Source organism: Rhinichthys klamathensis, unplaced genomic scaffold (genome assembly GCF_029890125.1).
Source record: "Rhinichthys klamathensis goyatoka isolate OS25496 unplaced genomic scaffold, OSU_Roscu_1.1 h1tg000035l_1, whole genome shotgun sequence".
Classification (NCBI taxonomy): Eukaryota; Metazoa; Chordata; class Actinopteri; order Cypriniformes; family Leuciscidae; genus Rhinichthys; species Rhinichthys klamathensis.
The window spans coordinates 1,148,293-1,173,511 of NW_026606583.1; the positions used below are offsets into that span (position 1 = coordinate 1,148,293).

A 25,219-nucleotide genomic window follows, 5' to 3' on the forward strand; every position below is an offset into this window, starting at 1 on the left:
TTTTCTGATTAAATATTCTCTGAAATATTTAACATAAAAGATTAAAAGCTCTTTCATTGTGTCCTACAGATGTCTGGAGCCTGCAGCAGTTGAACAGGAAAATATAGAGTACATAAAACAACTCATCCTCAGCTGCCTGCTGAATGTCTGTCAGAAACTGTCTCCTGATGGAGGTTCTATCAGCAAAGGTACCAGACACCTGCCATGAAATGACTATAAAAACAGTAGAATGGTTATGATGAGTTCAGATGTTTTTGGCCTTATCTGCATGTTAATATTTTACTTGAGGGCCTGAGATAATTTTGCTGACCTTGAGAAATAATTACCATCCAGATTTTTGTCACTTTGCTGAGAATATAAGCACAAGCTTTCTCTAGAGTTTCTTTGAGTGGCAAGTCAGGGAACTTTGGACATTGTTTTTGTTTGTAGATGAGCTGGAGGAGGATAAATTTAACGTGGAGCTGGTAGTGCAGTGCGTCAGGATGTCAAACATGCCCCAAACTCACCATCATGCACTTCTTCTGCTCGGTGGTTTGGCGGGTATATTCCCTGTAAGTACAGTCATGAAACACTCACACTCATGCATTCAAATGCAGTGGTAACCGTCTTTCTCTCTGATTTCAGGAGAAGGTTCTTCACAACATCATGCCCATCTTCACGTTCATGGGCGCCAACATCATGCGACTAGATGATACTTACAGCTTCCAGGTCATCAACAAGACTGTTCAGGCAGTTATCCCTGCTCTTATAAAGGTTTGTTTAAACATCTGTTTGGGCTGTATATAGTGCTGGGTTTCGATTCAAATTTCAAGAATCGATTCGATTCCGATTCTCAAGATCTTGAATCGATTATCATTATTCGATTCGATTCGATTCGATCCGATCCGATCTTCGAGATTAAGATAAGTGTTTTTGAAAAAAGCATATTTTTTTTCCAGCTGTTGAATTACAGGACTGTAGTTATGCAACATATTGATACAATTATTATAGACATTTAACTGCAAATTAATGGAGTATTGATGGTTGTAAAGAACAATCCCCCTTCCAGAGTGTTGATACAACTGCTTTCACAAACTTGCACTGGTGTAGACGACAGAGGACGCAGAGGTATCAGCAGCAGTAACCGCAGAGGATTGCAAGTAACCGCAGCAACCGCGATATTCACGTTTTTTATAAGGCTATACCCTTCTTGTTTTGAACTTCATGCATGTGTATTGAATGTTAAACAAGTTCATAATGATAACAAACAAGACTGTTTATCGTGGTGATGTGTAGCCTACAGAGGCTTCGCACAGACAGTGAATGAGAGAGATCGGCAGAGCGCGTGCGATTACCTGCGTCTGTCTTTGAAGTCATATGTATTTGTGAAAAAGGTTGCCGTGTCAAAGGAAAGCGAAATATTTGTCGTATCATCCTTTTAACGTTCACGTCACGGGTATTTACCATAAATGCGCGTCAGCAGCAGCGCTGGTCAGCATCCCACTGCGCGAGGAAGCCGCGGGGAAATAAAATCAGCGAGTCACGCATTGAATCAATGCCATATTGGTCTCTAATAAGTGAAGCATCAGCTTCAGCGTTACCCATGCGACGCATTGCTGCTCAGCTGAGCCTTGAAAAGTGGAACTCAAAGTTAAAAAATAATTAACACCTTGTTTCATTACATCTCTTTTAATGAATCAGCTTTTTTGAACGTGTTCGTTGAATGAACGGTTTAATGACTCACTCAAAGCCCGTTGTCGTAACAATGTGCGCGCTGAGTGAAAGCCTTTCAATGCGCATACAGGGATCTCCCAGTCGCGGCAAGTTAAAGTTCACGGGGAAAATGTAAACCTATTAAAATCGATCCTCTGAGTTACGGATCGATCTTTAGAAATTAATATGAAAATCGATTCAGAATTGGTGAATCGATTTTTTCAACACAGCACTAGCTGTATACTTTTTGATATATTCGAGGCGTTTGAATGTCTGATTTGCATGAGAGTGTTACTGATTTGCACAACCCTCAAAACTTTGGTATTGAACTTCAGCATGTAACTGATTTTCAGGGATGTGTGATATGTATCGTCTTTGATAATATCGTAATTGTAAATGACCAAGTAATTAGCAACTCACTTTGGAAAACTTAAAAAACTAGTCAGTGATTCAATGACTTATTCGTATAGACGGTCACTTGATTTGTTCCTGAAAAAATCAGCCGTTTGAGCAAATGAGTTGCTCATTACGACATTGATTTACCCCTACCTAGTGGTGGTTTTAGTTTCATATATAAAGTATTTCATTTTCATGAAGTTATCGACAAAATCCCAGAGAAGACTGGTTTGTACTATGGACATGAATGATACTTCTATGTATGGGGCTTGGTGAGGAAAAGTATTACATTTGTAACAATGTGAGTATTTTGGATGATTTTTGCCTGTTGGATGATTCTGTAGACTTATGGCTCGTTTCCACTGAGCGGTACGGTACAGTACAGTACGGTTCGGGTCTGTAAACCATGATCCGGCTAGCGTTTCCACCGCCAACAGTACCCTTACTTGATAGGCGTGGTGTTTGCCGGAAAGAAGCGATCGACGTCATTTTCGCACGAAGAAGAAAGTGACATAGTAAACAACTATGGATGACATACTGCAGATCTTGTTCTTGTTCCTCGGCATGTTTGTCACAAGAAACAAGCACCGGCATTAGGCGTTTCTCAATACCAAGTAGCCTACGCAAAGTCCGACTCAGGAGAATGACTCCCGAGGACGCGAGTCCAGTAATTCTGCTAATGGAACAGCGCCTGTGAAAGCGTCACTCGCTCTGCTACTCCGGTTATGTCTGTATGTACATTTTAGGCAACAATAAAACGAAATATATGTTATAAAAACACCACTCTGCTTCTTTTCGATTTAATTTAAATACATTTTAAACATTATAAGCACACAAATGTGGTTCAGGCAACGCATATCCTATTGATTATATTCACTGCATGTATGTAACGTTATATTTATAACAAAACTAAATATAAAACACAACCCTGCCTCTTTTCGTTTAAATTTAAAAATATTAAACATATTCCAGGCAATATGTGCATTGGTACAAATGTTGCAATAAACAACATTACAGATGGTCTTGTAATAAAATAAAAAATGACAAAACTCAATCTCTTTTTGTTAAATTTCAGTTTGATCAATAATAGCCATTATAAAAGTATAAGTAAAAGGTACAAAAAGCTATAAAGTAAAGTTTTAATAACATAAAGCAAACAATTCAGTCAAATATACACATTCAGCGCTCAAATATATGAAACTTCACTTAGCCTTCTGCCAAAACTATTGGCCAGGGTACGAATTATAGATTCACAAGACCAAAGATCGCCTGTTAGGTCTATACAAGACGAATTATATCTCATGTTTAACCACTACAGAGACGTCAGAGTCAGCGGCAAACATCAGAACGACTAGCCGAGGAAAGGCTGTTCCAGGCGGGGTACTTGAGCGCCGAGCACCCGGTGATTGCTTGGAATGGATCTCAGTCAAATTATCATAAATCTATAAATAAACCACAGATTTGAGCTTTAAAAAACTACATTTCGTGACACAATAACAGTAGTATTATCTTTCAACTGTATATTAAAAAATGGCGCTTCTAATGCCCTTGTAGCAGGCGCAAGTGACGATACTCTGTCAACCAATCAACGTTCTGTAGTGAGTCTAGCTCCACCTTTTAGTACCGTACCACTGTGCTAGGTACCCCAACGGAAGGGTACTCAAAAAGTGGTACGGTACGGTTCGGCTTTTTGGTACCATTCACAACTTTTGACAGTGGAAACGCAAATAATTGCGTACCGAACCGAACTGTACCGTACCGCTCAGTGGAAACGAGCCATTATATTGAAGGGACCCAAGCCATATCTAGAGACCAGAATATCACAGAGACTTTAAGGTGGGCTCTGGTGACCTGGGCCATAATACTGTACTAACCACCTAGAACATGCTATAATTTGCATAACACAATAACTCATTTTGAAAACCTTGGCAACTACATGGCAATGCTTTTGCAACCAAATACAACCTGCTACCATACAGGTGGGGAGTTTTACAGGAAGGCCCACTCACGTTTTCTTCATACAATGTGAAAGTCTAGTTTTTCCATTATTTACACGGAAAAAGTAAAAACTGTTACAAATTGCATTACACTTGATTCTTGTTTATCCACAGGCCCATGATGGTGGAAGTGCCCAGTCTGAGGGGCATATGGAGACTGTGGTAACACAAATCATGCATGTGTTTGTTGATGCCCTGCCTCATGTGCCCGAGCACAGACGTTTACCCATCCTCAGCCAGCTGCTGGGCACGCTGAGCCCGTCTCGCTTCCTCTGGGTCCTGATGCTGCTCTTGTTTAAGCAGCATGTCACACAAACATCTGTCAGTGCAACTGGGGCTGAAAAGGTACAGAAAGTTTCATGCATCTTTTTTAAATCTCCAATTGTGTTGGTATTTTGGGTTTTTTAGCCAAAATACCTAGAATAATACCTAGAATAATACTTAGAATAAGCAATTTATCTCCAAAAAATGCTTTGGTACACTGGAAACCCATTTTTTGTTAAAGGTTTGTAGACACAGTTGTGTGATGTGTTGTGCAGGAGTCTATTGTAGAGACAGATCAGGACTTCTGGATCTCGGTGTGCTGTGAGTTTGAGATAAAGGAGCAGCTGACCTCCCTCATCAGAATTCTGCAGTATCTCATGACTTTACCACAGGACAATGAAGACGGTAAGAACTACCCACTTCAATGAAATGCCTCAAACTTTTTTCTTCAGAAGAACACAATTTTTTTTTTAAAAATAATCCATCTCTGTGTGAGTCCAACATAAAAAAAAGCATACTCTCATTATATGATGCATGAATAAAGCTTCACTAATCGTTATTTTAATTAGTGTGCCTGCCATACAATAATCACAATAAGCTTTGTGATTTTTGATAATAAACAAAGTCTCAGCTTTCAAAGCTTTCACACCTGAACTGATCATGAACATCAGAAGGTATTGGAAGAAACAGTACAACTTAGTGAAATGTATCATTTCTCAAGTAATTGCTCAATCAGCGTTTCAATCACAGAAAGATGTCAATATAACAGCTGTCACGTCAATAAACAGTGTCACATAACGTTACATTTACCTCAGGAAAGCCATTCAGTGTCCATAGCTCAACTTAGCCAACTAGCAAAAAATTCTAGAGAATATTTAGCTAAACATTTTTTATTATATTTTATCTTGACCTGTGATGTTTTATTTATTGCATGTTTGAATAAATCATGAAAAAAAATATATATCTTATTTTTCAATAATAAATTGAAACTTTTTAAAGTGTAGAAACTGTTTGTATCATATTAAAAACTGCAATTTAAATGTATTAACTCACTTTTCATTTGTGTTTATTTATTATATGTATATATATATATATATACACAGTCGTGCTCAGAATTAATGGTACCCCTGGTAAATATGAGCAAAAATGGCTGTAAAAAATAAATCTGCATCGTTTATCCTTTTGATCTTTCATTAAAAAAATTGCCTAAAATCTAACCTTAAATTGAAGTAAAAGAATTGAAAGTGGGGGGGAATCACATTATGAAATAAATGTTTTTCTCCAAAACACGTTGGCCAAAATGATTGGTACCCCTAGAATTTTTTACGAGTAAAACATCTCTGAAGTATATTCCCATTTATGTTTACCTTTTTTAGCACACCAGGAGGACTAGGAACATGAAATTGTCCAGCCATGACTTTGTGTTTCCTCATATTTAAACTCCTGTGAAACAAGAAGGCCGAATTCCCTCAATCATCCATCACAATAAATAAAACCAAAGAATATAGTTCTGATGTGCATCAAAAGATTGTTGAGCATCACAAAATAGAAAGGGGCTGTAAGACAATAGCTAAAGAGTTGAAAATCCCCATTTTGACCATCAGGGCAATAATTAAGAAGTTCTAATCAACTAAAGATGTTATGAATCGGCCAGGAAGAGGACATGTGTCTATATTGCCTTAATGGACAGTGAGGAGGAGAGTTTAAGTGGCCAAAGACTCTTCAAGGATCATAGATGGAGAATTGCTGAGATTAGTTGATTCTTGGGGTCAGAAAGCCTATAAAAAAAAAATCAAACAACCCCTACATTCCCACATGTTGTTTGGGAGAGTTTCAAGAAAAATCCTCCTCGCTCATCCAAAAACAAACTCCAGCAAATTCACGACTGGAACTTCAAACGGCACAGGGTTCTGTGGTCAGATGAAACTAAAAAAAGAGCTTTTTGGCAGCAAACACGCTAGATGAGTTTGGTGCACACAAGGTTAAAAAGTGCCCCATGTGTACAATTTAATAAACCGTTGGATCTTTAATGTTGTGGGCATATTTTTCTGCTGGAGGTTCTGATACATGGCATCGTGGATTCTATCAAATATCAACAGATAAAAAATCAAAACCTGACGCCTTCTGCTAGAAATCTTATAATGGGCCGTGTTTGGACCTTCCATCAGGACAACGATCCAAAACAAACATCAAAATCAACACAAAAATTTGTTACAGAGCACAAAATGAAGCTTCTGCCTTGACCGTCCCAGTTCCCAGACCTGATGAGTGGAGTGAACTGAAGAGAAGCGCCGACATGGATCTGGGAATCTGAAGGATCTGGAGAGAGTCTGTATGGAGGAATGGTCTCTGATCTCTTGTCAGGTCTCAGACTCAGAGCTGTTATCTTGGTAAAAGGAGGTTGCAAAAAGTATTTAATAAAAGGGTGCCATTAAGGTTAGATTTTTGGCAATTTTTTGAATGAAAGATCAAAAGGATAAACGATGCAGATTTTTTTTACAGCCAGTTTTGATCATATTTACCAGGGGTACCATTAATTCTGAGCACGACTGTATATAAAATTAATAGGTATTGAATTATTTGATATCGTAGTAATGACAGGGTTCCCTGTTTTTCCTTAAAAATGTACTGTAGCTGATATATATCTAAATGAAATTGAATCGAAATTGAATCAATATCGGATTCAAATCAGGAACTTATCAACAGGACTCGATTCAAATCTTGAAATCTGGGTGAATAAACAGCCCTAATTGTAAGAATTAGATGAATGAAATTAAACTTAAAAAATAGAGGATAGAGAAGGAAATTGTTTGATATTTTCTCTGTGCAGCTCCGGAGAAAAAAAGGACCCGTGGAAGAAGTGCGGCGAAGAAGGAAGAAAACATCTCTGATCTAATTTTCAATGTGGAAGCGCATAGTGGCAAAGACCTCCGCCATTTTAAATTCCTCTCTGTCTCGTTCATGGCTCAGCTACTTTCCTCCGAGAGATTCATTGGAAAGGTAGGTTTAGAGCTGGAAGCAGTTGATTTAATGTTGATATTAAAATGCCCCCAGGAATTTTTCAATAAACATCCTAAATGTGTAATTTGTTTGACTGATAGATGGCTGACTGTGAGGACCTGACAGAAGGCACCTTACAGACTCTTCAGCACGAGTGAGTTGAAGCTTGGCTACAGTACCAGGGCTTAAAGTATTCCGGCCAGGGGCCGGATTTCCGGCTTGAGGGCAAGTCCGGCCTCCGGCGCAGGCAAAATTTATTAATAAGGCTGCAAATTACAGTCGGAGGCACTTTCGTCGCGGACACGCTTGGAAAAAACGAGTGCGCCGCTTCCATTATGAGCGCGCATACCGCGCGGCTACATTTGAAACTGGGAACTTGAATGCGGTTTAATATTTTCGAGTCAATTGATTTCACCTACCAGTCATATGAGAGGAGCGCAGCTCTAACTAACGTCACAAGCCTATCAGAAGCAGAGCAGGGCGGGTCCTGGCAACAGTGTGATTGAGATCCATACCTCACGTTAGCGTCGTCGGTGAAAGCATGGAGCGCAGAACTCCAGAAACAACATCAGACCTGACTTTAATGTCATCATGGATGAAAAGAAAGAAAGGAGATGTGAGTTGGTTGATTTCGTAAATTAGCTCAGGTCAGCATAATCATATTTTCTGTCTACACCTTTTGATGTTAGCCTTATGTTGACGGAGCTAACATTAACATACACTGCTGCTAGGTAACTTCTAGTCTCAGCCTCAGACGTCACGCCCACAGAGCGTTGGCTAAACGTCTGATGCATATGGTACACTTAACTGGAAACACTTCAGGAATGTCGAAGTCGTCATCTGATTGGTTGAATTTTATCGGATTTCCGGGGGGCGCGAGTGTCGCGTTTATTTTCGGTCCGCCGGGAAACAAAGCGCAGACGTGTGATTGCGGAAGAAAAACTGTTGTGTTTACATGAGTGACAATGAGCATTTATCAAGATCAGCTGAACGTAGGATTCTCAAAAGTATGCGAGGTTCACGGCATAGACTCTTGAAGTTTTCTTCTCCTTCTTTGATTTTCTATGCTGACTGACTTGTTGCACGCCGGTCTGTTGTTGTGGGGACATTTCCACGTCCCGAAAGGTGGCGCTGAACGAAACGAACTGTAATTGGTTGTTTGACATGTCGGTCAAACGGCCTTATGGGCGGGCCTTGGCCAAAGAAAGCTGCTATGAGTTCCAGACCTTCAGCCGTCAGTCTGAAGGTCTGGCTACGCGAGACTAGGTAACTTCAGACTGTTAGTTAAATATTTAATGTAGAACATTCTGTGTTGCTTACTAAAAAAAACATGTGTAGGCCTACCATGAAAACGAGTCCACTTTAAACCGCTTCATTTTCTGTCAGCAATGTATGACAAGTAAAGTTAGTGCTGTCAACGTTAATGTACCGTAAAACTTCAAATAATAGCCGAGTCCCAAATAGACGCCTGTCTCTTTTACACGCCTGGTGTGGCTTCAGGTTTGGGTAAAAGGCCAGTCTCAAATAGAGGCCGGGTCTGTTTTTTAGTTTCGGGTTGTATTTAATCCTCTAAAACCGTCAGATCGTCCGCTTTTTCGCGGCCGCAAAAGCATTTTTTTGTCCCTCCAAAGCTTTTTTTGATCGATGAGTGATGTAGAATAGAATGACTGCTGCGCTTGACAGGGCGCGTACGAGCAGAGAGAGAGAGAGAGAGCGCCCCGGCCGCGCACTCTCACGTCTTCAAACAACACGAGCGCTGTCAGGCTCGCTCTCCCTCGCGCATATTAATCAAAATCAATTGACGACGCGATAGTAAAACGTTGGAAGACCGCAGTTTAACGTGGAGCATTTGGAGATTTTTAGAGATTAGAGACAGGCCTATACACTCAATGAACAACATCTCAACACTAAATTATAAAGGCCTGTCTCATATAGACGCCTGTCTCAAATACAAGCCGGTGCAATTCGACGGTTTGGGAAAATAAAAGCCCGGGCTACTATTTGAAGTTTTACGGTATGCAATTTCTTTTCTTTTTTTGTCCAGCTTTAAAGGGATACTCCACCGGTTTTTCATATTAAACTATGTTATTCCCTTAACTAAGACGAGTTGATACATACCTCTCTCGTCTCAGTGCGTGCACTATATCGCTCTGTATTGCCACAAAACTATGTTAGCACTTAGCTTAGCCCAGTGCATTAAATATGGGCCAAAAAGAGAAGCGACCAAACACTTCCTCGTTTTCCCTATTTAAACACAGTTACTCGAGTAGTGTAACTCGACCGAGGCTGGTGACACAAAATAAAACGTTGTGCTTTTCTAAGCGTTTAAAATTGATGACTATATTGTATGGCGGAATACCATAACAAGTGCTTTTGAGCACTTCGACTTGGCGCAATAATATCTTCACTCGTGAAAAGTCCTCTTACCGGCTCCCGCTTCCTCTCCCCCTCCCTCTCATTTCCGTCAATACAACCAACGTGACTTTTACTACCTGTGCTATTAGCAAACTGCAGATCATTTGCAATGGCGGACTTTGTAGATGATTATGACTTCTTTGTAGCAGACCCAGAGCCATATCTGTTTGAACCCGAGTACACGGAGGAGGAATTAGCTCTTATGGACCGTGAGAGGGAAGAAAGATATGATCCAGAACAGACCGGAGCTGGCGAAAGACCACGTGCAAACAGCAATTGGTGGTGCAAGTGTGACTGTTGCGAACAGATGCCGACCGAAATTGAGAGCCTATGCTGTTTGGAATGGGACCAGGTATTGCAATCGAAGGTGGGGGTCAGTGTAGATCCAGAAGACCCTGGACAAATCGCATGTGTCGCGGCAAGCGACGCGTTTGCAGCGATGATTCACCCGGCAGTCGTAAAAAATTTCTTTCCTCTCACGGTCCATAAGAGCTAATTCCTCCTCCGTGTACTCGGGTTCAAACAGATATGGCTCTGGGTCTGCTACAAAGAAGTCATAATCATCTACAAAGTCCGCCATTGCAAATGATCTGCAGTTTGCTAATAGCACAGGTAGTAAAAGTCACGTTGGTTGTATTGACGGAAATAAGAGGGAGGGGGAGAGGAAGCGGGAGCCGGTAAGAGGACTTTTCACGAGTGATGATATTATTGCGCAAAGTCGAAGTGCTCAAAAGCATTTGCAATGGTATTCCGCCATACAATATAGTCATCAATTTTAAACGCTTAGAAAAACACAACGTTTTATTTTGTGTCACCAGCCTAGGTCGAGTTACACTACTCGAGTAACTGTGTTTAAATAGGGAAAACGAGGAAGTGTTTGGTCGCTTCTCTTTTTGGCCAATATTTAATGCACTGGGCTAAGCTAAGTGCTAACATAGTTTTGCGGCAATACAGAGCGATATAGTGCACGCACTGAGACGAGAGAGGTATGTATCAACTCGTCTTAGTTAAGGGAATAACATAGTTTAATATGAAAAACCGGTGGAGTATCCCTTTAATGTTTTAAAATATTTAACACAATTAACGCTGCATCCGTTCTTTGTCATTCTTTAGCTAGGGTTATGATCACACTCTTATTAGTTATTAGTTTGTCCACCAAATGCTTTAAAGCATTAATGTGCGAGAAGACAAAAGAGAACACACTTCAGTAAATGTCCTCCTCACACACACACACGAGGCACAAAAAGTCGCGAACCAGTATCGAATTCTCTTTCGCGCTTGAACGAACAATAACACACACATTTATGCAAAAATGTCCGTTTTGTCGAGTATCCTCACAAGAATCAATCATTATTAACCTTAAATGAGTTAAATAAAATCTTAAATGGAAGTAAAGAGTAGTGAGCGAATAAGACGCGTGAGATCCTGTCACCAGCTGTAGATCTTAAAGTGACAGTAGCCACTAATTCTGTCTGTCAGTAAAGTTAACCAAAGAACAAAGGGAACAGAGAAAACTACTAACTACTCTTTGACTAAAGAACGCTTGTAGCTTTAATAAGGATTAATCTAATTTAATAATTTATGCAGTGCGGACTAGTTTATAACCCTAAAATTGTTGGGGAAAGAATTTTCATCGAGATATCATTGGCTCTATTAATATCAGTGATACTGGCCTTCATTAATAAAAAGATGCCATAAATGGTTCCATTTGAAGATAAGTCAGTCTGTGCAGTCCACCCCCCATAAAAAAAAAAGTTCAGGCTTAGGAATTTTTTTCACTTTAAGCCCTGCAGTACTTGACTTGATGGTGATTTGTGGTGTTGTTTGTGGGGTGTAATGTCTGTGTTAACTTGTTAGTTTGCTGGAGGAGGTTCTGCGCTACATCCATGCAGTTGCTCGATGTGTTGAGGATAACTCGGATAAACCCACGGCTAAATTCTGGAGAGCTCTGCTCAGCAAGTCCTATGACACCCTGGACAAGGTAGGAATCGCTGCATTTGATACAAGTTGAGTTGACAACACAGTGTCCTAACAATGCACAATCCGATCAAACAAGCATACAGTCAGTTTTCATACTGTGCACAATATACATACTATATACTGCAGAAATATTAACATGATACTTTTCTATTCCGACTGAACCACAATCTGTTTTCTTGAACTGGCGACTTCATTGAACAGTTGTATTTTTGTTTACACTTTCATTTGTGCATGCATATGCATAAAACATGCTGTATTATGTAACTTTTAGGTTAATGCCCTGCTGCCCATGGATACCTTCATTATGGTAACGAGAGAACTGATGGGTAATCAGTTAGCGTCAGTAAGAAGGAAGGCCATGGAGTTACTTAATAACAAACTACAGCAGCGGACACACTGGCTGGAGGAACAGGTAAAATAAAAACTCATTGCACAAACCGATTTTAATTAAGCATTTAGACTCTGTTGTAAATGTTGTATTTTATAACGTATTACAATAGACTGCCAATTCTACATTAATAAATGTTTTTAAATGTTAGTTTATCTCATAATCCTATAATATTTCTGACAGATTACTGTTCTTCTGGAGCTCATTGGCAACCTCCTGAACACCGTAGGTGGGACACACGGACAGGTCACAGCACAGGTAGAAGAAGAGTTGGCTATCAATCGACAGACGGCCCTTTACAGCCTTAAGCTTCTGTGCCGTAATTTCGGCACGGCCCACCAGGAGGCATTTATACCAGTGCTGAGCAAAGCGGTGGAGCTGGTTGCTAATAAAGACGAGGAGAAGAACGTAGTGGGAAGTGCTCTTCTGTGTGTGGCGGAAGTTACCAGCACACTGAAAGCCCACGCTATACCACAGTTACACAGGTACTGTTAATCCCATAGTATGGCCTTTGGTTTTTATGCATACGTTAGCATATGCATACAGTGTATATGATGTAAATATCGTCATCAGCATTAAGAATGCTCCAAGCAATTGGCAACAGATCGGTATCAGCTGATAATCACATTCTATGGCTCGATCTGTAGTCACTAAAATTTAGCTGTTTAGCTTATCTCTCAAACCAATCACAATTTGATGACGTAAAACCATAAAAAGTTGCCACCGACGCACATGTAAACGGTATACAGATGAGGTTTTTGCGCCACGTTCTGCTTTGTAACTGCATAAAGCGTTAGTAAACCATAGTAAATTGCACAACTTTATTAAGAGCAGGTTGTCTCGATTCAAACAAGCTCTCACACAACATAACGTGTAGATCTTGAGAAAATCTCAAGTGACATGACATGCTGCTTGGCTAAAGCTATAGGACTTCCTGGAGTCGATCGCATCACAATCATTTTCCAATGTCATTTGAAAGTTCAACCAATAGAAATTTGATTTACCGTATGGCAAAAGAGCACACAGCTGAAACCGCGCTGGGAGATCATCACTCCTCAACCAGGATCTTATTGCATGTAATATAAATATTTTTTATGTTTTGTGGCGTTTACACATGCAAGTAGTTCTTATGGTCAGTAAAACATTCAGATCACTTGTTTGGAGAGAGTTTTGGACTTTTAATAAAAAGGCTTCCATGGTTCCAAATGCCATAACTTTTGAATTCTTTTAGATAACACAAAATTTGGCGGCAACAACAAACTACTGAAAAAGTAGCAACAAACTCCCACACAGACGAATGCTTGTGCGAAGGGGTTAAGAGATTCCCGCAACTCTAGTTTAAGGAGTTTAAAAAGACATTTTTATCAGTCATAACTTCTGGATGGAAATAGTGCAGAGTCGGACACTCGACATGATGAAACTTTCTAGTGCGCATGTGTCGAGCGCCAGTGTTCACGCACGCTATCAAATGAAGTTTACATTTGGCTGTATGCGTACACAAAGTGTCCGTGTCAACTGAAGTATGCTTTGGGCTTTAAATCACTAGGGGTGGGAATTGAGAATGATACTATTTTTAAAACTTACTGGAAGGGAATTATCTTCATGATTTGTTTGTGTTGTATTTAGGCTGATGCCTGTAGTGCTAGATACTCTGAAGGAGAGGAAGGACCTGCTGAACAATGAAATCTACCTGCTGAGTGCCGTCACAGCTCTACAGCGCGTATCAGAGACGCTAACACACTTTCTCAGCCCCTACCTTCAGGACACTATCTCTCAGGTCAGAATCATGGTTACTTCAAGACAAATCTTAGAGTAGCAGATGTGATTCAAATAAGGTTTATTTACGAGGTTCTTATTCGAATCTTCTCATTATTTCCTGGTGTTCTAGGTCACCCGCTTAACTCTGCTAGCCGAGCAACTGACATCTTGCCCTCAGCTGTCTGTACGTCTCGCCTCTCTCAGCTCCACTCTTGCCACAAAGGTGCCTCCCAGGGTCCTCATTCCCACAATCACAAAATGCTACTGCGACATGGTGGATGTTCATCAGGTAGGATTGGGTGTATTACTGAAATACCGAAGAGTTTGAAACATGCATGAATGAGAGAATAAAGCTTGATGTTAAAAATTTATTAAACTCAAAGCAGTATTCATTCACTGACTGACACACACCCGACTTGTGCACGGAGAAAGCTGACAGAGAAATGGTCAAATACACACAAAGTTGTCAAAATGCCTGTCTTGATGTGTATTCATGTAAACGTAGTTGGTTAAGTGAACTTAAACAATTGTGAGAAAATCGAATCCTATCAGTGCATTAAGTCTTAAGTGAAAGCAGCCTAACATTCTTGCTGCCGTCTGTCAATAATGTTAATTTAAAAAAGAGACTAACACACTGCTCTTGGCGGAATAACTTTAGTAGCTTTAATAAGGAATCAGTATGTTTAATTCATGTGAAGACTGTGCAGTCTCTTATTTTACATTTGATTATTCTGTTTCTGTAGACAAAAAGCTCTAAACTATCTTTCTTTCAAAAACTATATTTGTCCTATTGTTTGTAATTTGCTGCTTTGTTCTTATTTTACAGAGCAGCAAATAACTAAAATAGAAAAAATAACAGCTTTTAAAAAATTGTTTCTTTGGAAAGAAAAAAACAACTTTCTGCGTTTTGCTTTTTTTCTGTCGTACGACTACTGCCATACATAATATAGTAATGTCATATCCTAATTATAAAAATGATTCCATAAAATTCTAAAAAAATAACTGGCACAAAATCACAATCTCAACAAACTGAAATCCTTGTGTTATTATTAGTGTTTAATTCTCAGCTGATTCCCTTCTCGTACCTGTTGCAGAAACGTCTTGGTCCACTGATGACCATCCTGAAGGAACATATCACTCACATAGAGAAAGACCAACTCAACAACCACCAGTCAGAGCTCACTTCCTTTTTCCTGTCTGCTCTTGATTTCCGTGGCCAGCATTGCCAGGTACTGAATACCCTGTTTCAATATGTTCTTTTTTCAATAGGTGCACTTACTGATGATTACTATTATAACTTTATTTTATAGGGAGATCTAAAGAAGACTGGTGAAATTGAGGGATATGTGATTGACTGTCTGCTAGTGATGGTTATGAAACTTTCAGAAGTCACTTTCAGACCTTTCTTCTTCAAGGTAAGCATCTACTGTTTAGTGCGAAAAAAGACTTCCTCTAATAACTTAAAACCACTTCTTTTTATTTTTAGACGCATAAATAATACCAGTTATGGCCACTTTCAAAACACTGCTTCAAGAATAATTTTGGATTTGGAAACCCATTCAATGTCCTTGCTTGTTAGTTAACTCTAGAGAGGAGTATTTTGTTAAATATTTGCACTACGTTACGTATTAATTACTTTTTTAGAAACATACTTGTATCATAATTACATTATTAAAGTTTAATTTGGACTGTTAATTTTAACCTTTAATATAGAGATGCACCGATTACAATTTTCTAGGCCGATTCTGATTTCCGATTTTTCAGAGTTTGACCTGCCGATACCGATTTCATTTTTTCTAACCACTTTACAGCACACAAATATTTATTTTCTCTCTTTTCTTTAGTAGAACATTTTGCATAGAACATTTTTGAACAGTAATTGCTATAAAATAGGACTATATAAATTACTCCTGGTGTGGGAAATTCACACGCATCTAAAGTGAAGTGTTATGGAAGAACCATTTCCTTCTTTTCACATCCAATATCCAACTAAAAAAATGTGTTCATTTCTCAAAAAGAAAATTCATTTTCTTTTCTGACATATACTCCAGTTCTTGTTAAAACACACCAGACATGCAAAGTCTGTGCATTTTGGGCACTTTTGTGTGAAATCATATTTATTTTGTCCATCAAAAGTGTGCTTTCACTTTAATTGAGCGAGCAGTGCAGCAAAAATAGACTGCGCCGAAACCCGCGCTTCACCGCTGCTCCTGCTCGACGCTCACGCGCTGCTCCTGCTCCCGGTGTGAATGCACTCATTGATTAACATGCACGTCGGAAATAATACGCGCTGCTCACGCTTGCGTGTGAAACGGCCGTAATTCACAAGATTTCCTACATGTGCGTTCCGTGTGCACGTGTGATGCTGATGTTGCGCGATGTTAATCATGCGGCGCCCTAGTGCATTTGACCGGCATAAAATCGGCATATGTCAGACTGACCGGCCGGTCGCCGATCATGGCCGATCACTTGAAAATCGGCCAATTCCGGTCACCAGCCGATCAATCGGTGCATCTCTACTTTAATATTATAGTAATGTACCAACTGACAGTGTTCCCTGCATTGTTAACAGCATTAGTTGAGAGCTTGTTTTCCTTAACCTGAAAATGAGGATTGGTTTGAGATAGGGTTGTCAAAATTACCAAGTCAGTACTGAAATGTTAAAAATGTGATGATACCTGCAATTCTGTAGTACCGGGTATATTCGGTAGCTGCTTATAGGCGGCTGCTTTCAAACGCTCCCACGTGTATCTGTGTAAGCGCTCTGTGAAGATCGTTAAAGGTTTCTATTTACAACGTGTTTTTGAAGCATTGGTCATTGTAGCCAATTACAGACATATCTGTTGAGCGCGCGAACACAATCAGTGGTGTTTAAGTTTGTCCAAATTCTCTCAACACTGCTCAAAACACTGGAGTTTTAATTAATTGTATGCTTCTGTACACTCGCAAATTCTTTCATTATTAAATATTAATAATAATACTACGTTTATTTTATATTGCGGCTTTCTACAAACTCAAGGTCACTTTACAATAGTAAGTCCAGTAAACATTACAGCAGGCTTAAAGACAGGCATAAATGTACACTGAGTGTAGAGAAATATAACAGAAACATAACATGCATAACGTATTGAATTATGAGAAACATAACATGAATCAGATCATGAGACTATGGATCATATTACCAGCAAAGTGTAAACAGCTTTTTTGATTATAGCGGGAGTTTTTGCAGGAGTGTAATCACAGTGAGCAGGTGCTGAACTTAGCCTAAGTGATTGACAGCTTCAGTGATTATAAAGGAAGCATTCTTTGCTCACTTTCTGTTTATAAACCAAATACAATTTGAATAAAGCTTTGTTTTTCATGCTGCTCAGTACACTGCAAAGTTTCTGGATTTACAATGTATTTAAATGCACGATTGATTCAGAAACTGCAATGATTGACAGTGATATACCCATAGTAATATGGAGCTAGAAATGTGTCTATTGCATGCGAGAAAATAAATTATCTGAGAGAGAGAAAAAAAGTTTGAGAGAAAAAGTTATCACACTGATAGCAAAAAAGCATTTCATGAGAGAAAAAATAATATTTGAGAGAAAAAGTTTTCATACCAATAGCAAAAAATAATATTTGAGACTAGAAAAAGTTTTGAGAGAAAGTATTTTCTCATAGAACATAAAAAAATATACATTTGAATTTTTTTTTTCTGAGAAAAAAAATCTCTCTCAAAATACTTAGAAAAAAATCTCAAATATATATTTTTTGCTATCAGTGTGAAAATTTCTCTAAAAAAAAGTGTTTCTCTCAAAACGCTTTTCTTTGCTCTCGATGCAATTTTTTGCTCTCGTGTCAGGATTTTGCTTTAGCTGTGAAAATTGTGCCACGTTCTTTTTTTCCTATTGGAACGTTCCTATTGGACAGTCGGGTGAGCATTGTCTTGTCTTGGGAGTCGAACTGAGTCATTACACCATTGTTCGCGTTCGGTTCACCTAGATAGATGCCGTCTCTACCTTAGTTGAGCACGGACACTCCAATGTTTGGGTAAAATGATGACACGCACAACTCGATGGGTAGCTGGCTGAGCAAGTTCAGCATCACTGAAGATTAAACATTAAAAAATAGCACTCATGCAAGTTTACCTAGCATGATGGCTAATTAATAATTAGCTTTACCTGCGATTAGCAAGCTAATAGTATAATACACATTCATTCATGAATATGAGTGCTATTTTTAATGTTTAATCTTCAGTGATGCTGAACTTGCTCAGCCAGCTAACATCCAGTTGTGTGTCATCATCTTACCCAAACATTGGAGTGTCCGTGCTCAACTTAGAGCTTAGATCGGGCCCAAAAAATCAAGCCCGACCCTACCCGAGCTGTGCACGTTGTGTCCGAGCCCGGCCCGACACATTAACTATAATTATGAGCCCGAGCCCGATTTAAACCCGACCATTTTAATACGTGGGTCGTTATAACGACGATAATGACGTTCTCAACTACTTTCTATGTTACTTTCTCCTCCTCCTCCTCTGTTCTGCACCTCCAAATACTTTCAAGTTAGCCTACGTGTCGCCATCATAAACATCAGCATAAATGCTCACTGATAAATTATTTGTTATTAAAGCATTAACACACAAACCACTGTTATAACATAAAATCAAGCAGGCTACTGCGTGCATGGTCTGGCATGACTGAATGCGCGCAAAGTGCGCTCCCTTAAAAATTCCTAAAGCTGACATCAGTTCATCGCGATCTCACACATCTCTGTTATTATCAATGAAGCTTTCATAATATATACACTTTGTTTGTTATAATTCGAGGATTTGCCAGCATACAGAATTCAGCTCTGAACAAAAAGTCCGTTTTGAGCAGTGAAGGGAGTCTATCTTGAATGCTTGTGATTGGCCATTGCGTTCAAGAAACAACACGTATGTCTGTGATTGGCTACATCGCTCAACGCTGCAAACATGTTATAAAACAAAACTCAGGCTTGTAAATCATTTGTATTTTGTTTTAGTTGTTCTTGTTGCTTTTCTGCAACAGATGAATAATTCATTCGTTTTTATGTTTTATTCATAGATATTTCTAGTTTGCGGGAGTCCCACGAATCGTTTTATTCTCCCGGAACCCACACACGGTGCTTTACAGCCCGCGCTCGCACTCGGCCATCAAATCTAGTCCCGCGCCGCACTCTTTTGCGTTGGGAGTGCACGTCTCTAGATCAAAGGCCCGGCCCGGCCCGAGGATAGGGACGGGAAATATCGGCCCGACCTCGGGCTCGGGCAGAGAATCTAAACTCTAAGGCAGAGGCGGCATCTATCTAGGTGAACCGAACGCGAACATTGGTGTAATGATTCAGTTCGACTCCCAAGATAAGACGATGCTCACCCGACTGGCCAATAGGAACGTGGCCCCGCCCATGACACAATTTTCACAGCTAAAGCAAAATCCTGACACGAGAGCAAAAAATTGCATCTAGAGCAAAGAAAAGTGTTTTGAGAGAAACACTTTTTTTTATAGAGAAAATGTTTTCACACTGATAGCAAAAATATATATTTGAGATTTTTTTCTAAGTATTTTGAGAGAGATTTTTTCTCTCAGAAATAATTTTAAAAATTTCAAATTTAGATTTTTTTATGTTCTATGAGAAAATACTTTCTCTCAACTTTTTTAAGTCTCAAATATTATTTTTTGGTATTGGTATATGAACTTTTTCTCTCATGAAATGCTTTTTTGCTATCAGTGTGATAAGTTTTTCTCTCAAACTTTTTCTTTTTCTCTCAGATCATTTATTTTCTCGCATGTAATGGACACATTTCTAGCTCCATATAGCAACAGAGAATATGGTATGTCAAAATTGATGTGCAATAAGTCTTAGATTGTAAATGTAACTAATAGACCTGCCACTTGTTCTATGTAATATGTCTCTGTCCTTCATTTTATTACAAATTTTTCACTTGAACATTTTATAAACAGTGTTTACTTCTAAACATTTAAAGGCTGAATGCTGTTTAAATTAGTGCTGTTAAATCTATTACTTGCTATTAACTTAATCTAACATTTTTTTGTCTACATAATGTGTTTGTTGTCTACATAATGTGTTTGTGTATATATATATATATATGTATGTATGTGTGTGTGTGATTAATTGCGATTAATCGATTTGACAGTACTAGTTTAAATGTATTATTTATTTATAATTATCATCATAAATAACAAACTTATTTAAATTAATTTTTATTTGCAAATAGGTAAATAAAATGGTAAAATAGTTCCTACAGTTTTTGCTATGGTACCAAAATATTAAATACCGTATAATATGACTGTTATTGGTGCCAACTACTGGAATTGTGGTACTGTAACAACACTAGTTTGAGGATTGGTTAAAAATTGACTCGCTGTTCTTGATAAATATCCAACTGAATCTATATTAAATCAAATCTAATCAAAATCGGAATTGATTCAAGAGCTTGTGAATCAGAATCGTATCAGTTCATGAAATCTGTGTCAATACCCAGCCTTTCATCCAAGTGGGCACGGTAGTAGCCCACTTGGACGATTCATCAGTCAAAAATAGATTCTTAGACACTTGTTGTAGTAATTGTCAAAAGCTCAATATGTACTTGTAAATTACTTTCAAGAACATTCTAAGTGTGAATGCATGCTGATTAAATCTCCTTTTTACTTTTCTGCAGTTGTTTGACTGGTCAAAGATTGCTGGCGCTTCTAAAGACCGGCTGTTGACGTTCTACAGACTGGCAGACCGTATCGCAGACAAACTCAAAGGACTGTTTGTGTTGTTTGCTGGGCAGCTGGTCAAACCCTTTTCTGATCTACTGCAGCAGCTCAACATTTCCCACACAGGTAGTCTGAAATATGTTTGTATGAAGTTCCGATTCAGTCATTTTTCTTTACACATTTATTTTTCTGTCCGTAGACAAAGCCTTCTTTGATTCAGGTGATGACGATGATTCAGATGATGACGATGATTCAGATGATGATAACGTGACTAAGAGTAGCCAGCTGCTGCAGTATGTGTTGGACTGCCTCCACAAGATCTTCCTCTATGACACTCAGCGCTTCCTCAGTAAGGAACGGGCTGATGCTCTGCTGGTGCCCCTGGTGGATCAGGTCAGTGTAGCACATAAATTGAATGTATCAAGAACTACAATCTATTCCCCATTCCTGTTTCATAATTGATTAAAAAATGCATAATCATTTTAATTTATATGGACAGTGACTTAAATACATCTCATCAATGATGGACCTGTTTTCAGCTTCTGAATTGAAATTCAATTTGATATTTCTCGGGCTTAAAGTAAAAAAAAAAAAAGACATCTAGATGGTAGTGCTGGGCGGTATGACCAAAAATCCATATCACTGTATTTTTCAAAATTATACTGGTTTCACGGAAAATGACGGTATTTTTTTTTCTCCTAAGCATGACTGGGTTAACCACATTTTCTACTGAGTGAGAGAGGAAATACTGCAGTAGATTTACTTAGAATGCCCTATTTTACTGTCACGAGTGAATATTCTAGAAAAAATCCACACTAGTATTAATACAGGTTTGCAAGGCTGTTTACAAATAGGTGCCAGCAGGAGGCGCTTTAGGAGCGGCAGAAATAGCGGTTTCTCCGGTAACGCCTGTACACAAAGCAGCGCAACGCACATAAACGCTGCTTTAATTAGGAAAGATTCAATCGCAATAACAAAGAAACTTTTCTAAAGTTCACTAGGTCACTTCAGATACATTCATATAAAAACACCCGTGCCGCACTTTGACATTTTGCAGTGCTCATGTTTATTCAACGATGTCAATGCCAACCACAAATAGATTTTCCAAAAGGCTGTGATATTGTGAACCAATGTATGGGAAACACTGTAATATAATTTGACAACTATCAATTATAGTTCAACCCATCCATCTTCACCGTCACACTCAACACATCCATCACTACAGAGTGCAAGAGTGAAAAGGGACCCTCTCAAACAGTGTCGCGCCGCGCTCCGATCGTTATTAAAGCGTCATACACGGGTATTGCGATGTATTAAAAATTCATATCATAACAAAAATAAACACCGGTATTCGGTATGAAACGGTATACCGTCCAGCACTACTAGATGGTAACTTTCCTGAGATCATAAAAAGGCTGAATTTCTTGCAAAGGTCAGGGAGACAACCAAAATGTGTATTGTTGGTGTGCCTCAAGGCCCGGGGTTGTAAATGCTGGTGTAACCAACATGCAGGAATATGTTGTCAGGGGGCAAGAAAACCATAAAACAGGAAATGATATCACAAAGAGGATGCTGCTTCCAATCCTGCTTCTGGAGGGCCACTGATCGCAGCAGGCCCACCGCGGCACCGCTCCCCCCACCGATTTCTTTAGGAATAAAAATCATTTAGTTCAGTTTAGAGAACAGACACAACAATTGAAAACTAGACGTGTTTACTCAATTCAGCGTAAGCCAAACAAGTGTCACAGCACAGATCAGCAGCAGGAGTCAGATTTCATCTTATTTCGCCTCACTCTTGACTGACGGAAGATTGGTTTCAAAGCGAAATCTAATACCGTTATTTAAGCGAGTTTGTCATTGTACTGTTGGTTGTGTTTTTCATTAAGAATAATGAACCCACCATTCAAGCAATTTCTGCCCCTGAATTGGTGCTAATTCGAAAGTGCCACTGCCACACGGGCATTCATAACGGTGCGTGTTAATTGCCGTGGAGTAAGCGGAGCAGAGCGAGCATTTTCAGTTCATTCCTATAGAAGTTGAGCTTCCATAGAAATTAATTGAAAACGCTTGCTGTGCTCTACGCCAGTAAGCGATTTTGGAAAAGGAGGGAAAAATTCCAACATCCCCCCAACGATGGTACCGGTATTACTGGTGTTGTCACGCATCGATTAACTGGTGGGAGAATTTCCTCCCCATCACATCTCTACCACTGTCCTGCAGAGTTCAGCTCCAACCTCAAGTTAGAGCTAAACTGCAGGACAGTGGCCCTCCAGGACCGAGTTTGGACACCCCTTCTGAAGACCCTGATGACTCTCAAAGTTGATACAGCTCTAAAAAGATTATTAGACAATTTGACTTTTGCAGATACACATAGATATTTGTTAAAATACTTTTAACTTGGAAAAACTTGGATCAAAACTTAGTATTGGTATAAAGGTTTTTCCTGTCATTGTGGAGTCTAATGAATTTGTTTTTATGTCTCTGAAGTTGGAGAACATGCTAGGAGGAGATGAGATCTACAAGACCCACATTACCAAACATTTGGTGCCTTGTATCGCCCAGTTTGCTGTCGCCATGGGAGATGACTCGCAGTGGAAAGTTCTCAATTATCAGATTCTGCTTAAGATGCGTCACAGTTCACCCAAGGTATGCAGATTCTTGAGTATGATAAATGTAAAAATACAGTGCTCAAGTTATGGGCCAGTGTGTGTGGTACCAATTTACAGGGCCCAAAAATCAATTATGAAAAGTGGTATTGAAATTCATATTTGTGAATAAGAACAATACTGAAACCCTCTTTCAAAATTGCAATTAGTCCATTGTAATTTGTAAGTTGCTTTAAAGAAATGTGTCTGCTAAATGAATGGATGTAAACAAGCGTCCAATGAATGCGCTCAGTCATGCACACCAGCTGTGTTTTAGATGCACCCTAATAATGCCTTTTGTAATTGAACTAGTTGCACAGTCAAAATAAAAATAAAAACACATGTAAAACACATCAAAAGTAGTGAATTGGTTAGAAGAAAATTTTCATTTGGATTGTAAGGGGTGGGTTAAACCCTTTCTAATCCGTTCGATAGGACATGTAAACACTTGATCGGATTGAAAACCAAAACTGGAAAGTGCATGTGCAGTGACAGAAATGGCGTAATGACGTATGATGCACGGAACGAGCTTTTGAATATAGTGTAGAAGTGAAAATAAATGTCCATGTTGGCATTTCTTTTCAGGTGCGTTTCTCTGCACTTGTCATGTTGCTGGAGTTGGCAAGCAAACTGAAGGAGAACTATATGGCTCTTCTGCCAGAGACCATCCCATTCCTGGCTGAGCTCATGGAGGGTAAGAACATTACATCAATATTTCATCAAATTAGCTCACATGATTCTGTAACTTAGTGTTATCTATGTTACTGCTTTGAGTTGTGTTTTAAGAACACTTTAGTCTGTCATTTTCATAACGTTTGTTTAACAGTCAGGAATACTTTAGAATTGATTTATTCCTCCTTGTTTTGCAGATGAATGTGAGGAAGTTGAGCACCAGGTGCAGAAGGTTATTCATGAAATGGAGACTGTCCTCGGTGAATCACTGCAGAGCTACTTTTAGAGTCCCAAGACTTTCACGCCATCGCAGGCTTCTCACACCCTCTGAGTGTGCATTCATTATTATTACATAATATTTTCTGATGAACTGTTCTGCTAGAACATGGGTCAGTCTGCCCGCCGGTTCCACAGCACACTTTATCACCTCACTGGCGGCTTGACCTGTCCTACCTTTGACTCCTGCATGGGCAGTTTGGGGCACAGGTTAATGTAAAATGTGTGGCTTTTTGCAAGCCACAAATCACTGGATACCACATGCTTTTTCTAAGGTTATATAAAAACGACACGCATGATGTTAATGTCTAATTTTTTTTTTTTTTTTAAGAATGGTTTTATGGCATTGAATGACATTTTGTAATGCAAACTAATCTTTCTATAAAATCTGAATATCATACAAAATGAGCCTGGGAAATGTGCATTTGTGTTTGATTAAAGTGAAAAAAAAAACATGGGTTCAATGAAAGTTCAGGTTGAACAATATGCTCACATTAACCATACAGTTTTAATGGGTTACACATTTAATATCTCTGCCATGCATACATATTCAGATCTAAGCTGCCTGTTCACTGTGGTTCTATCTTTCTGGAGCACCTGTGAATATAATGTGCCTCATATACCTAGATAATGATTCTGCATGTTATTGTACAACAATGATGTGGAAAAAAAAAAGAAACCATGATATGCTTTGGGTTTTTTTCTTAACTTTAGATGAGAAAAAGTTACGGTTACTTTTGATCTCTTTTTCATAGTTTATTCAAAGGCAATTGACCACAGGCATAATAAATGGTATCTTATTATTCCTGTACTCCATTACCTTTGAATAAACTATGCAAAAGCAAGAGATCAAAAGTAACTGTATCTTTCTCATCTAAAGTTAAAGATTGCATCATAACACTGTAATCTATATGCAATGGGGTCACTGTACAGTGTAGGCTACTTGCTAGTGTGTAAATGTATTTTACAGTGTCCTTGTTACATACGTTACATGTACTTACC

General features: G+C 39.0%; 1 protein-coding gene across 1 annotated transcript in view; it reads left to right on the top strand.

Moving 5' to 3' along the window:
- heatr1 (HEAT repeat containing 1) overlaps positions 1 to 24,872 on the top strand; it is a 49,645-nt gene extending 24,773 nt beyond the window's left edge. The window contains exons 27-45 of the mRNA XM_056245805.1: positions 70 to 188; positions 430 to 551; positions 625 to 753; positions 4,200 to 4,430; positions 4,625 to 4,754; positions 7,180 to 7,349; positions 7,451 to 7,503; positions 11,622 to 11,745; positions 12,016 to 12,156; positions 12,316 to 12,617; positions 13,759 to 13,909; positions 14,021 to 14,179; positions 14,985 to 15,119; positions 15,201 to 15,305; positions 20,582 to 20,750; positions 20,824 to 21,017; positions 23,112 to 23,270; positions 23,855 to 23,963; positions 24,139 to 24,872. Of these exons, the coding sequence (XP_056101780.1) occupies positions 70 to 188; positions 430 to 551; positions 625 to 753; positions 4,200 to 4,430; positions 4,625 to 4,754; positions 7,180 to 7,349; positions 7,451 to 7,503; positions 11,622 to 11,745; positions 12,016 to 12,156; positions 12,316 to 12,617; positions 13,759 to 13,909; positions 14,021 to 14,179; positions 14,985 to 15,119; positions 15,201 to 15,305; positions 20,582 to 20,750; positions 20,824 to 21,017; positions 23,112 to 23,270; positions 23,855 to 23,963; positions 24,139 to 24,227 (2,791 nt within the window). The 3' untranslated portion in view covers positions 24,228 to 24,872. The remainder of the gene's footprint in view (positions 1 to 69; positions 189 to 429; positions 552 to 624; positions 754 to 4,199; positions 4,431 to 4,624; positions 4,755 to 7,179; positions 7,350 to 7,450; positions 7,504 to 11,621; positions 11,746 to 12,015; positions 12,157 to 12,315; positions 12,618 to 13,758; positions 13,910 to 14,020; positions 14,180 to 14,984; positions 15,120 to 15,200; positions 15,306 to 20,581; positions 20,751 to 20,823; positions 21,018 to 23,111; positions 23,271 to 23,854; positions 23,964 to 24,138) is intronic.
- Positions 24,873 to 25,219: the final 347 nt, after the last annotated feature.